Here is a 13,745-nt window from a genome sequence, read left to right as displayed (position 1 = left end):
AGCAAGCACGAAATAAAATCGGGCCGTGCCTTATCGGGCTTAGTGAGTAAAAATAAGGCCCAGCACGGCCCTAAAGCACGACGGGCTTCCGTCGGGCCGTGCTGGCCCAGGCACGGCACGCAATTTAAGCAGTAAACAAAACAAGATTACAATAAAATAAGTAGAAGTAGCTGGCCCTTCTTCAGTTGATGAGGGACAAATGGGCCTCCAAGCTTGCTTTGGATTGGAAGAAGCTAGCTGATCAGTGGATGCGGACGGGCCTATCGAACACCCAACTGAAGCATACCGACTGGGCCTCCATTTGAGCCGCACGGTCTTGAGCCAGCTCCTCCATCCTGCGTATCTTGCGCGGCAGGCCACACACGTAGTCCTGCGCGCGCCGCCCCTCGCCGGACAGGCCAGCGTCGAGCTCCGCCACCTTCCACCTGCGCACGAAATGCTCCACCATGTCGGCGTAGTCTGCCGCCGTGTACACCCCTGAGCGCCGCGCAACCGCGGAGAAGTGATCGAAGAGGCGATCGTCGCGGCCGTCGGCCATGAGCTCGCCGGGCATGGTGACCTTGGCGCGCATGACGGCGGCGAGCGCCCGCACCATGCCGTCCGGGTCTTCCTCGAAGGCCCTGTCGGACGCCCTCGTGTAGGCGGCCTCGTGGCGCCTCTCGTCGGCCGCGATGACGCCGCAGAGCTTGGCGAGGCAGGCGTCGCCGTGGAGGCCGGCCAGCCTGGCGGTGCGGGCGTGGGAGACGAAGGTGGCGCGCGCCTGGGAGATGGCTGCTCGCCGCTGGGCGCCTGGGAAGTCAGGAAGAATGGAGATGGCCGCTGGTGGCGTGGGTTAGTGGCGGCTGCTGGCGTGGGCTAGTGGCGGCTGGTGGAGAGACGAATGGACGTTGAAACCCTAAAACGTGACCGCGTGAGAAACACTAAAACGTGTCGGGCCGGCCCGAGCACGGCCCACTACGGCGTGCCAGGCTACTTGGGCCGTCGGGCCGCCAACCAGAGCACGGCCCAGCCCGTATAACGTGCCGTGCTGGCCCGTGTAATTTTTGTTCGTGCTGGGCCGGGCTTCGTGCCACTAATTTCGTGTCGGGCTCGTGCTGGCCCAGCAGGCACGGCCCAAACTTGCAGGACTACCAGATCATATCAACTTCTAAACGTACACTCTCTGGTCCCAGACTTGTTTGGCCTCCACGCCGATACAGAGTAGAGACGCGTGGAGCCCCACCCCAGCAGAAGGCCGTCGCTTTCCACCTGGTAGCGGCATGCACTCATCCCGAAGCTCGCGAGCTTGAGCTCACTCTCCCTAATGGCGCGGAAGCTGAGCGGGACGCGGCGAAACCCTGACGCGTCCATGTACATCGCCCACTGGCTGAGCCTCTCGTGCCGCTCGAGGCGGCTGGCTCCTTCGCAGAGCAGTACGTTCTTGATCTCCTCCCCCAGGACCATCCTCTCCACCTGCGCCCGGTCGCCGGCGGCACTGGCAGCCGCCACGGCGTCGAGGCTGTCGAAGAGCGCTGCGTAGTAGCCGAGCGCCTCAGCGAAGCGGGCGGAGAACGGCGGGGCGTTGTGGTTGGCGTCCTGCTCCATCACGACAACGATGCTTGGTTTGAGCCTGTGGTGGACGGCGCCGAGGAAGCTCGCCAGCGGCCTGGGTACCTGGCACTGGCACTGCGGGGACGGTGTCCGCGGATAGTTCAGGATGGAGGCCGGGCTGCGGCTGCTGCACGCCATATGCTTCAGCTGCGCGGCTGCGGTCGTTGCCATGTTCTGGAGCTGGGCGAGAGCTGAGCAGCTGGCACTGTCGTCATCAGCCGCGAGGCGCGAGCAGGCGGTGCATCTGCAGGCAACAGCTGACGGCGACCGCCTCGCCGTATTTGACCCCTAGGACGTCGCGGAAGTCGCCGCGCAAGTCCATGGTCTCCAGCCCGCCGCCGCGCACTACTAGCACGTGGTTGAACTGGAACGGGATATTGAGCCTGTGAGCCTCCTTAGCTAGCGCCGCCCTCATGCCGGCCACGAAGTCGTCGTCGTCGTGGACGACTGTCAGGCGTACTTCCGGGGGTGGCCGGCGGCCGTGGACGAAGCCGTGGAGGAGGTCGAGCCACTGGCAGGGGTGGGAGGCAGCTGAGCAGCAGGACAGGTCGACGATGCGCACAACCTTTTCGTCCTCCATCGCTTCGAGGATGGCGCGGTTGGTGGCAGCGAAGGCGGCGTGGAGGAAGGGGCTGAGGCCAGCGAAGGTACGGCGAGCGGACCGGACGCCGCCGGAGCGCTCGAAGTAGTCGGACGGGTGGATGAGGGCGCCCGCCAGGCCCTCGCAGGGGAGGAGAAGCCGGCGAGCCAGGGCGTCGGGCAGGCGCTGCAGCGGGCCGTCGGCTATCGAGGAGAGCCGCTTTATCTCGCTCAGGCTGAAGTTCGCCTTCTCCAAGGACCCCTCGCTTACGTGCGCTGCGCACTGGTACAGTGCCGGGACGAGCAGCACCAGCTCCTGCTCCTGCACAGATGGCGGCGCCATGGTTCTGATCAGTTCGGGAGGCTGCTGCTACGTTTATAGAACCGCATTCTGCATTCTGCGCCATGGATGGATGGATGGATGCAAGGCTTCTTGGAGTGGTTACCTCATGCAGTCATGCATGGTGAACACGAGGGGCTTCACAAGGTCCGCATTGGATTTTGGACCGAATACTAGGGGGCGGCCGGGCGGGGAATGTTCCCCTTGTACTTGTCTCCTTGGATTATTTACTAGTAAAGTACAAAGGGAACTGGACAAGAGCAGAGTTGGATGACGGGCCTCTCTCTCTCTCTATGTCTGCTGGGCTGAGATTTTGGGCTGCAGCCTGTGAGCCGAGTGGGCTTCGTGGGCTGGTAGCAACGAGTGGACGTCGTTGAGATTGGCATGCTGATGCTGGAGAAATTTGCTATTTTGCCACTCTCAATTTTGGTTGTCTGTTATTATGCCATCCCGTGTCTATGACTGGTGGGACCGTCTGTGTCTATGATTTGTGGGTCCGATGGCATACTGGCGAAGCCCACAAATGATAATGGCAAAATTGCCAATGGCTCGCTGATGCTGTGGTGCCTGGCTCCGACCAGAGCATGCAGATGCAGTCCCCCTTTGCTGTCACACTCCATCACTGTGACCAGTACTCCATGCATCATGCATGCATGTTGACACTACTCAAGTTACTGAGAAATCAAAACAGTCATTAGTAAATGTAGGAGTACAATAATACTACACCAGCTCCATCACATTATTAATGCCCCAAGGCCCCAACCTAGCTAGGGCACCCTCCCTCCACGCACAGAACGAACGCCTCTCTCTCTCTCTCTCTCTCTCTCTTCATCTTCGTCCGTCGTCTCCCTGACGATCATAATAGCCTCACATGCATGCATGGAAACACTATTGGAGGTCTTGCTGTAAGTATATTTACGTACGTACGTAGGCTAATATCTGTCTTGTAATCATCCCTCCTAATAGTTCAAGATTTATTGAGTTTGACTAACTTACAGTAGTGAAGATCAGAACGACGACGGCCATTTATATCATACGAGTCGATTACGAAAGCACACATTCGATTTCTTCATGCATGCATGCATGCATGCTGGTAGTATTCTTTTTTTATATAAACACACGCACGCACTGTTTGAGCTAGCTAGCGCACAGCAAACGGAATACCAGAGGCAGGCTTTTTTTGGCCGTACGTACGTACGTGTCATGGGTACTGTACAGTTGACACACCGGCCGGCCGGACGCTGTGTTTTATGGGTGTCTGCCAGAAACCAAATGCATCCATGTTCATCAATTAATTTTGATGTGCGCGCGCGCGCACACACACACTCGACAGTTCCTGTTTGCTGCATGTGTGGACTAGCTTGAAATAAAAGAGGCATACCGGTCACAGCCATCCTACGCTAGCAGCAGCTGCTAGCTAAGCTACCCCCTGGGTGTGCATGCATGACATGGCATGACATGGCTGTCTCTGTACGCCAGGACTCAGGAGATGTACGTTGCCATATAGAAATATAGGGCATGGTGTCACTACACTTGTGCGTGTGTGCATGCATGGCGGCATGTATGGAGAGCTTCTGCCACTGATGGCGACGAGGACTTTTCTTTGCCGAGTACCGAGCGATACTCGACAAAGTCTACCCGATAAAAAGTACTCGACAAAAAAAGTCATTGCCGATATACAGTTCACCGAGCTTTCTTTGCCGAGTGTCAGACTTCGCCGAGTGTTTTTTAGGTTTTGATGATGCTTCAGTTACTCAGCAAAGAGTCCGATTCTGGTAATGTGCATTCCATCACTTGCCACGCAAGATGGTGGCTGCTACCAATTAATAATGCGGCCGGCGAGTGGTGAATCATCAATGCCCTAATCCTTAAAATTAGTGCTTTCCCCGCCACATCACATCACATCACGCCTAGCAACTTGGATGCAATTTGGTTGATAAGACTACTAGTTAGTTAGACAAACAGGCTAGATCCTCCTCGCCAGCCACAGATCAGTGCCATGCATGCATGTCCATCCTAGCTAGCTGCAAGCCACAGTAGCTGTGACGCCGTCCTGCATGCATGCATGTGGCACGGTGTACAATGGCCGGTAACCAAGCACGTCTTATCTTTTTGTTTCCCTTTAGTTTGGTCTATCGACAACTTTTTTTACTTGGAAATAATATGGGGAGCCCACCTTAAGGGTCGACCGGTGTTTCATTTTCATTGGTTCTATAAACACCCTAACAAGGGCCAGTCTCCGGGCCTGAGCAAAAACTAATATGGAGGCCCGAGATCCTGTGCAGATCAGATTTTTTCCTCCTAAGAGCTTGTTCGGTTCTACCTCAATCCATATGGATTGAGGGGGATTGAGGGGGTTTTAATCCCTAGTAAGTCAAAATCCATTTTAATCCGTATCAATCCCCTCCAATCCATATGGATTGAAAATAACCGAACAAGCCCTAATAGGGCAGCTATAGTGGCCAGACCCATCCAAACCGACATAGCTGACTTTCAAAGTTGCTAGAATCTGAACCAGTTCTTTTTTCAAATTAGAGAGAAAAACAATAGATCATGTTAATCTACCAGTTGAAGAATATGCTCTTAAGCAACCCCGGCCCAATATGACATGTCTTGTAATTTATAAAAATCAAGGACTTTATGAAGCAACTAATATAGTTAAATTATCCGTCTCATCATTTGAAACCGAAAAGGTCAAATTGGGTGGAGCTAGGCATCTAGCACATTTATGCCAATGAACACTTTTGCTCGTCATTCAGGTTGAAAATGATGAGCCTATTATGTAATCGGGTTTTTTTTTGGGAGTATGATACAGTTCTTCCTATTTCATCAAAGTCACCTAGTCAAAATCCTATACTTAATAACATACTCTTAGCTTCTGTTATTGATTTTAACTAAACTTTGATTCGGTTTATAAATAAGATGTATATATCCATTGAGAGTAGCTTGGTTGTACAAATAAAACCTAGCAGGGATACTTACCACAAATTGTACCCGTCACATCTTTCTTTTATGAAAGCTCGTAATGGTTGGAGGATAGTATTTTTTTATAAATTTAGTGACGATTATAGTGAATCTGTCATGGAACATGTTAGCATATTTATTGCTTAAATAACTGAAACTAGTCCCATGAAATTATGAATGTGCACTATTTTTCTTTGTATCTTATTGATACGACTTTTGCATGGTTTATATCATTATATGCTTGTTCCTATTGGTTCATGGGTTGAGTTATAAGAAAATTTTTATGAACACTTTTATACCAGAGTTCATGAAATAAGATTGTCATATCTTAGATTGGTTCGTCAATGACATCATGACCCCATCTCTTGTTTTGTTAAACACTTTAGAGACATTAATATTTGGTGTTTCCATTTAATCATCTCTAAAAGAGATTTAGCCAAATTATCGTTCAATGGCTTGCGCTTTATTAAGAAAGAAAGACTTGAACATTATGAGTTTTCTATTATTCGAGTTACTTGTAGTTTAAATTTGAACCGTTCGAAGAAATTCAATTAAATGAGCTAACTTTAATAGATAAAGCAAACACTTTGAGAAATGTGCCAAAATTCCATATGTAGGTCTATATACTGTGGGAACGTAGTACAAAAAATTATGGGCAAAAAGAAAAAATCAAATAAATGTTGTCGAGTGTTAAAAAAGACACTCGGCAAAAGCCTTTGTTGGCGAGTGTCTGTAGAAAAGCACTTGACATAGTTAACGGCCATCAACTGTCGTCGGCTACTGACGGTGCTTTTACCGAGTGGCTTGGTGTGCCGAGAGTTGAACACTCGGCGAAACGCTCTTTGCCGGGTGTCTACCTACGCAGAGTGTACTGTTATGTTTTTGTCGAGGATGGCAATCGGCAAACCCTATTTGTACCGAGTGCCCGAGAGTATATACTCGGCAAACATCTGGTCACTCAGCAAAGAGCGCGTCTCTAGTAGTGGAATGTGCTAGTCCTTGTTGGCATAATGTGATTTGGGTCATTTCAACGACGGTTGGATTATTAGGATCTAACGTTTATTACTGCGTATGGCTATGGCCCGAGAAAAGATAAAAAGAAAACTCGTCTCCCCCAGAGAAATAGCATCTCCGGCGGGCACAGTAACTCTGCTGGTACACTGGCACCACGCTAGCTTGTCTCATTGGCAGCAGCTGGGTCAATGGTGGCCCGGGCTACCTAGCTAGCTGCCCCCCTCGTCGCTCGCCCCGGCGGCCCATCGCCATTGTGCGCGCAGCGTGCACACATCAAGGGAACTGTAGACAAGGACTGTAGCGTGGCGCTGGCGCTGGCCGCTGGCGATGGCGACGCCGGCCCCACCCACGAACTGTGTGAACCAGGCGTCGTCGTCGTGCAGGACAGAAAGCCACGCACAGCGAGCGAGCGATCTCTCCCTCCTCCATCCATCGCTCCGATCTCTTTCTCACACAACCACAGTGGAGTTACCACGGCACCACCGGCGGCCCGTAGAGGTAGCTAGCCTTTGCCCTCCTTTTCCATCGTCTTCATCCCCTCCCTCTCCCTCTCTCCCTTTTCCTCCCTCCAACAGCTGCTTTGCTTGCTTTCCGGCCCCTAGCTCCAAAACCCGCCTTCTTATCTCCGTCCTCTGGCCGTCCGTCCGGCCGGCCGGGCCGCCCGCTAGCTCCAAAAAGGCATGCAGGAGCCAGGTCTTTAGTCTTTACTACCTCTCTGGCATCGCATCGCATCGCATCGACGGGGCGACGACGTACGGCACGGCACATGAGATCATGAGCTCGGAGGACTCGCTCAAGTCCCTCTCGCTGGACTACCTCAACCTGCTCATCAACGGGCAGGCCTTCAGCGACGTGGCGTTCAGCGTGGAGGGCCGCCTGGTGCACGCGCACCGCTGCGTGCTCGCGGCGCGCAGCCTCTTCTTCCGCAAGCTCTTCTGCGGCCTCGACCCCAACCACCCGCCGCCGCCGCCCGGCGCCCGCGCGGCCGCGGCCGCGGCGCCGGAGCTCGTCATCCCCGTCAGCTCCATCCGCTACGAGGTGCTCGTCCTTGTGCTCCAGTTCCTCTACAGCGGGCAGGCCTCCGTGGCCGCGCCCAAGAGCGGGCCCCTCCCCGGGTGCGGCGCCCGCGGGTGCTGGCACACCCGATGCGGCGCCGCCGTCGACCTCGCCCTCGACACCCTTGCCGCCGCCCGCTCCTTCGGCGTCGAGCAGCTCGCGCTCCTGGTCCAGGTGGGTGGGAGTGGGATGGGCTAGCTGGGGCCTGGGGGCAGACTGGATCGATCTTAATTTCCCGTACGTGTGTGTGCGCGCGCGTGTATGGCATGGCATGACATCAATTCGAGGTCGATATACAAGTCGGATGAGCACCATCCACGGCCTGCACCTCCTGATCGATTCCCTCCTGCATGCATGCTCCAGGATCTCGAACTAGATCCCTAGGTCGTCGTCGTCATCTCTGCCACTTTCCGCGCCTTTCTGATTCCATGGGACAGGTGACAGGCATCAGGAGGAGGACGACGACCACGTACTGTGTTCTCTAGAGCCTGCGCCAGTTCTTGGCCTCCATCGTTACATTTCTGTTGATTTTTTTCTTCTTTTTATTGCTTCAGTATGTGTGGGTCGTGTCGTGTGTGTCTGTGTGTGGAATCTGAGAGGGAAGAGGATGCATATGCATGGCCAGCCGGAGGAAGGAGAGGAGAGGAGAGGGGAGGAGACGGGGCAGTGGCAGGGCAGGCAGGCTAGCTGCGTGCAGCCCAGGGACTGGAGTGGACTGGCTAGTCGTCGTCTCTGCTCCCTCACAGTCTCCTTTGCTTTTCTGCCGCTTCTTGGCCTGTCTGTACCACGTCTCCGTGTGCCATCACTTCATGGATGGATGGAATCGAAGAGCCTGCCGGCTGCCCGACTCATCTTCTTTCTTTACTACTAGGAAGGATCTTGTCACACTGTCACGCCCTTGTGCTATGTGTCTGCTCACTGCCCTTCCCTTCCTCACATCACATCCGCGCGCCATTGCAATTTGCATTCGTTCCTTGCTAGGGTTTCTTGGATTCTGAATTAGCAGAGCAGCCAGCCACCAAGCCGCTGCATTTTATGCTGCTTGCTCGCTCGTACTCTAATTAACACCTGCCTGCCTTTTGTCCTCTATCCCGCGCTGCGCAGAAGCAGCTGGAGAGCATGGTGAAGGAGGCGTCGGTGGACGACGTGATGAAGGTGCTGATGGCGTCGCGCAAGTTCGAGATGCAGGAGCTGTGGGCCACCTGCTCCCACCTGGTGGCGCGCTCGGGCCTCTCCGCCGACCTGCTCGCCAAGCACCTCCCCATCGACGTGGTGGCCAAGATCGAGGAGATCCGCGCCAAGTCCCCCGTCCCCGCCGGCGCGCCGCGCTCGCCGTTCCTCACCCACCACTACCTCCCCATCAACGCGGCGTCGTCGGCCGCCGACCGCGACCACAAGATCCGGCGCATGCGGCGCGCGCTCGACGCCGCCGACATCGAGCTCGTCAAGCTCATGGTCATGGGCGAGGGGCTGGACCTCGACGACGCGCTCGCCGTGCACTACGCTGTCCAGCACTGCGGCCGCGACGTCGTCAAGGCGCTGCTGGAGCTCGGCGCCGCCGACGTCAACTCCCGCGCCGGCCCCACGGGGAAGACCGCGCTGCACCTGGCCGCCGAGATGGTCTCCCCCGATATGGTGTCCGTGCTGCTTGACCACCACGCCGACCCCAGCGCCAGGACGCTCGACGGCGTCACCCCGCTCGACGTGCTCCGAGGCCTCACATCAGAGTTCCTGTTCAAGGGCGCCGTGCCGGGGCTCACGCACATCGAGCCCAACAAGCTCAGGCTCTGCCTTGAGCTCGTGCAGTCCGCGGTGATGGTGACCACGCGCGACGTCGACGCCGCCGGCGACGACGCCGGGGGAAGCGACGGCGGCGGCGGCGGCAACTTCCCCAGGAGCGACGCCGACGACAGCTTGGTGAGCCTGACGATGAACTCCACGCTCATGTACCAGGGCCAGGAGATGGCGGCTGCCGCGGTGGCCGCCGGTGAGGCGAGGAAAGGGAACGGCGGCGGCGGCGGCGGCGGCCGAGGGAGCCCGTCCAACTTGTACTTCCCCAATGGCGGCTTCCCATAAGTATTATATTGTGCCCTTCCCTTCTATAATCCATCGTCAAGATGATCTTTCTTCTTCTTCTTCTGTTGGATTGGATCTTTGTGAGACCATGGTGTAGCTAGCTACTAGTACTATTTATTTTGAGTAGGAGACATGCATGCGCGAGAGCAAGAATTTCATGGTATTTGATGTGGATTGTTCGATCGACGACTGTGGGAGACAAAGCAACTGTTGCTTTGTTCAAATGCTTCACTGTGATGAATCTTTGTAATGGGGCTTCAACAATAGTAGTCCAACATTACCAATTTAGAGCTAGCTTGCATGAACAAGGTTTTTTTTTAGCTGCTGCTGTTTTTACATGTCTTTATGCAATGCAGCTTTTTGGTACTGTAGTAGCCTTTGGACGCATGGCAGGAAAGCATGGTGCGAGCGAGAGCCATTCAATCGACACGGCAATGAATCCAAGTGTGGGCTTAATATAATTTGAATGATTTGCTACAGATATTGCACACACGTACGTTGCTGATTAGTCGTTATGAGAAGTACTTTCTGCATTGGTTATTCATTTAAGAAAACTACTTTTAACACTGATTATATCGAACAGTTCATTTAATTAGGATAATTACTTCTAATTGTGGATATTGGTGACCGATCAAAGGAAGTAGCTAGCTAGTACTCCCTCCATTAATCCAAGTTGTAAAATGCCCGCGTTTTTAAATTTATAGGTTTTGCAATGCACTTAAATATATATACATTATGTCTCCATTCCAATTTATAATTTATTTAATTTTTTTACGCTTAAGTTTGACCGACCTGTCTTATTAAAAAAATCATCATCATTATTATTAATTTTTACTGTGATATTGTTTAACATATGATATACTTTAAATATGGCTTTGATTTCTTTTCTTTTCTTTTCTAAATTTTTTGAATAAAATAAGTCGATCAAACCTGATAAAAAGTAAAATAAATTATAAATTTGGAGGGGAAATATAATATATGTTAAAAAATAAAAACATCTTAGAAATTGAAAGGAGAGAGTATGTGTTAACAACCCGGTTAAAACGTGAACCGTGCCGGTCCTCTAGATCTAGTAGCTTTCAAAGTAGAGACTAATAATAATGCCGCAAACGTGTACAGTGCGTGGAGTTTATTTCATGATTGCTTCCTTCTCTCACAAATTCCATCACTTAGCTTGTTGTATTCACCACTCTTCCAGGCTTACAGCTTTGTTATGCCAACAGGATTTGCTCAGTTTTACAGCAAAAAATCCTATTAAGGATAAGTAGTTCTCTAAGTAACTATTATGTAATAAGATTAAACTGGGCCTACTGTTCCTGATAAAAATATACTGCTCAAACCATAAATACTTTTTAGTACATAACTGTATATAATTATGGCATACATAGGTTCTGAAGGTTGCAGCGTTGCTTCTCCTCTCCATACTAAGGGCATGTACAATAATGAAACGGTTGAACGGTTTTCTATGTACAAGAGACAACAAAAAACTGTATGGTACAACCTTAAGCCACTGAATCATAAATGTAGTTAAGAGACAATATGTATGGAGAATTGTGTAAAGACGGATTTTTCACAAAGAACTCGTCTTTTGTATTTTTTAGTTAACCCCTAGAGACCCTTATTAAATAGGGTTGTACATAGCCTAAGGAAAAATTGCTGGAATGGCTCACTCATTTGCATAGCTAGCTACAAAATAGAATAGAAATACTTTAATATGGTGTCTTAGTTATGGAGAAAAAATTGAATAGGTTACCGTGGTTTGTCACCATCTCTTATAAATTAAATATACATATATATATATATATATATATATATATATATATATATATATATATATATATATAATCTTACGCACATGAAAAAACTATGAATATTGTTAAGATATATGTCTAGACTAATCTCTTTCTTGTACAACAAGTTCCCTAGTAAGTTGAGCTATAGAACAATTTTGTAAGAATTTGTATCAACTTATGAGTCCCAGTGTATACTCTATTGTGTAAATGCTGAGGCGACACTGAAAGTCGCCTAGAGGGGGGTGAATAGGGCGAATCTGAAATTTATAAACTTAAGCACAACTACAAGCCGAGTTAGCGTTAGAAATATAAACGAGTCCGAGAGAGAGGGCGCAAAACAAATCGTGAGCGAATATAGAGCGAGACACGATGATTTGTTTTACCGAGGTTCGGTTCTTGCAAACCTACTCCTCGTTGAGGTGGTCACGAAGACCGGATTTCTTTCAACCCTTTCCCTCTCTCAAACGGTCACTTAGACCGAGTGAGCTTCTCTTCTCAATCAAACGGGACACAAAGTCCCCGCAAGGACCACCACACAATTGGTGTCTCTTGCCTTGGTTACAATTGAGTTGATCACGAAAGAATGAGAAACAAAAAAAGCAATCCAAGCGCAAGAGCTCAAATGAACACAACAAATCTCTCTCTAATCACTAAAGCTTTGTGTGGAGTTGGGAGAGGATTTGATCTCTTTGGTGTGTCTTGTATTGAATGATGTAGCTCTTGTAAGGTGTAGAAGTGTAGAAACTTGGATGCCATTGAATGTGTGGTGGTTGGGGTATTTATAACCCCAACCACTAAAAATGGCCATTGGAAGGCTGCTGTCGCATGGCGCACCGGACAGTCCGGTACGCCACCGGACACTGTCCGGTGCGCCAGCCACGTCAGCCAGCCGTTGGGGTTCGACCGTTGGAGCTCTGACTTGTGGGGCCTCTGGGCTGTCCGGTGCGCCAACAGCGCGTGCTCTGTCCTCTGCGCGCGCAGGCGCGCATTAAATGCGTTGCAGTCGACCGTTGCGCGCGAAGTAGCCATTGCTCCGCTAGCACACCGGACACTGTCCGGTGAATTTTAGCGGAGCGCCCTCTGATTTTCTCGAAGGTAGCGAGTTGAGCTTCGAGTGCCCTGGTGCACCGGACACTGTCCGGTGGCACACCGGACAGTCCGGTGCGCCAGACCAGGATGCCTTTTGGGATGTCTTTTGCTCTCTTTGTTTGAACCCTTTCTTGGTCTTTTTATTGGCTTATTGTGAACCTTTGGCACCTGTAGAACTTATAGACTAGAGCAAACTAGTTAGTCCAATTATTTGTGTTGGGTAATTTAACCACCAAAATCAATTAGGAAAAAGGTGTAAGCCTAATTCCCTTTCAATCTCCCCCTTTTTGGTGATTGATGCCAACACAAAACAAAGCAAGTATAGAAGTGCATAATTGAACTAGTTTGCATAATTGTAAGTGCAAAGGTTACTTAGAATTGAGCCAATATAAATTCTCATAAGATATGCATGGATTGTTTCTTTATTTTTAATATTTTGGACCATGCTTGCACCACATGTTTTGTTTTTGCAAATTCTTTTGTAAATTCTTTTCAAAGTCCTTTTGCAAATAGTCAAAGGTAAATGAATAAGATTTTGAGAAGCATTTTCAAGATTTGAAATTTTCTCCCCCTGTTTCAAATGCTTTTCCTTTGACTAAAACAAAACTCCCCCTTAATGAAATCCTCCTCTTAGTGTTCAAGAGGGTTTTAAGATACCAATTTTGAAAATACTAGTTTCTCCCCTTTTTGAATACAATAAGATATCAATTGAAAAATTCATCATTTCAAGACTTTTTCTTAACTCAAATTTTGAAAATTGGTGGTGGTGCGGTCTTTTTGCTTTGGGCTAATACTTTCTCCCCCTTTGGCATGAATCGCCAAAAACGGATATTTGAGGGAAAGATAAGCCCTTTTAACTACTTTCTCCCCCTTTGGTAAATAACATATGAGTGAAGATTATACCAAAGTTGGAGAGTTGCTCAGAGCGACGGCGATGGATGAGTTATGGAGTGGAGTGGAAGCCTTTGTCTTCGCCGAAGACTCCAATTCCCTTTCAATACACCTATGACTTGGTTTGAAATTCACTTGAAAACATATTAGTCATAGTATATAAAAGAGATATGATCAAAGGTATATTCATGAGCTATGTGTGCAAAACATCAAAAAAAATTCCGAGAATCAAGAACATTTAGCTCATGCCTAAGTTTGTTAAAAGTTTGTTCATCTAGTGGCTTGGTAAGGATATCAGCTAATTGTTCCTTGGTGTTAATATATGCAATCTCGATATCCCCCTTTTGTTGGTG

General features: G+C 50.2%; 1 protein-coding gene across 1 annotated transcript; it reads left to right on the top strand.

Annotated features, from left to right (window-relative positions):
* The first annotated feature begins 6,685 nt into the window (after nucleotides 1-6,685).
* On the top strand, nucleotides 6,686-9,941 carry LOC103640657 (BTB/POZ domain and ankyrin repeat-containing protein NH5.2). Its single transcript, XM_008664140.4, has 2 exons — nucleotides 6,686-7,717; nucleotides 8,648-9,941. The coding sequence occupies exons 1-2, from the start codon at nucleotides 6,815-6,817 to the stop codon at nucleotides 9,617-9,619; spliced, it is 1,875 nt and encodes a 624-aa protein (XP_008662362.1). The 5' UTR covers nucleotides 6,686-6,814; the 3' UTR covers nucleotides 9,620-9,941.
* The last annotated feature ends 3,804 nt before the right edge of the window (nucleotides 9,942-13,745 follow it).

This window comes from Zea mays, chromosome 10 (assembly GCF_902167145.1).
Source record: "Zea mays cultivar B73 chromosome 10, Zm-B73-REFERENCE-NAM-5.0, whole genome shotgun sequence".
Classification (NCBI taxonomy): domain Eukaryota; kingdom Viridiplantae; phylum Streptophyta; class Magnoliopsida; order Poales; family Poaceae; genus Zea; species Zea mays.
Note: the sequence above shows the minus strand (reverse complement) of the source record. Positions and strands in the feature narration are given on the sequence as shown.

Excerpts from the sequence above, each read along its gene's own strand:
- LOC103640657 (XM_008664140.4), top strand. The coding sequence starts at position 6,815 with ATGGCGACGCCGGCCCCACCCACGAACTGTGTGAACCAGGCGTCGTCG. Across the intron at positions 7,718-8,647 it reads AGCTCGCGCTCCTGGTCCAG|AAGCAGCTGGAGAGCATGGT; the intron begins GTGGGTGGGAGT and ends CGCGCTGCGCAG.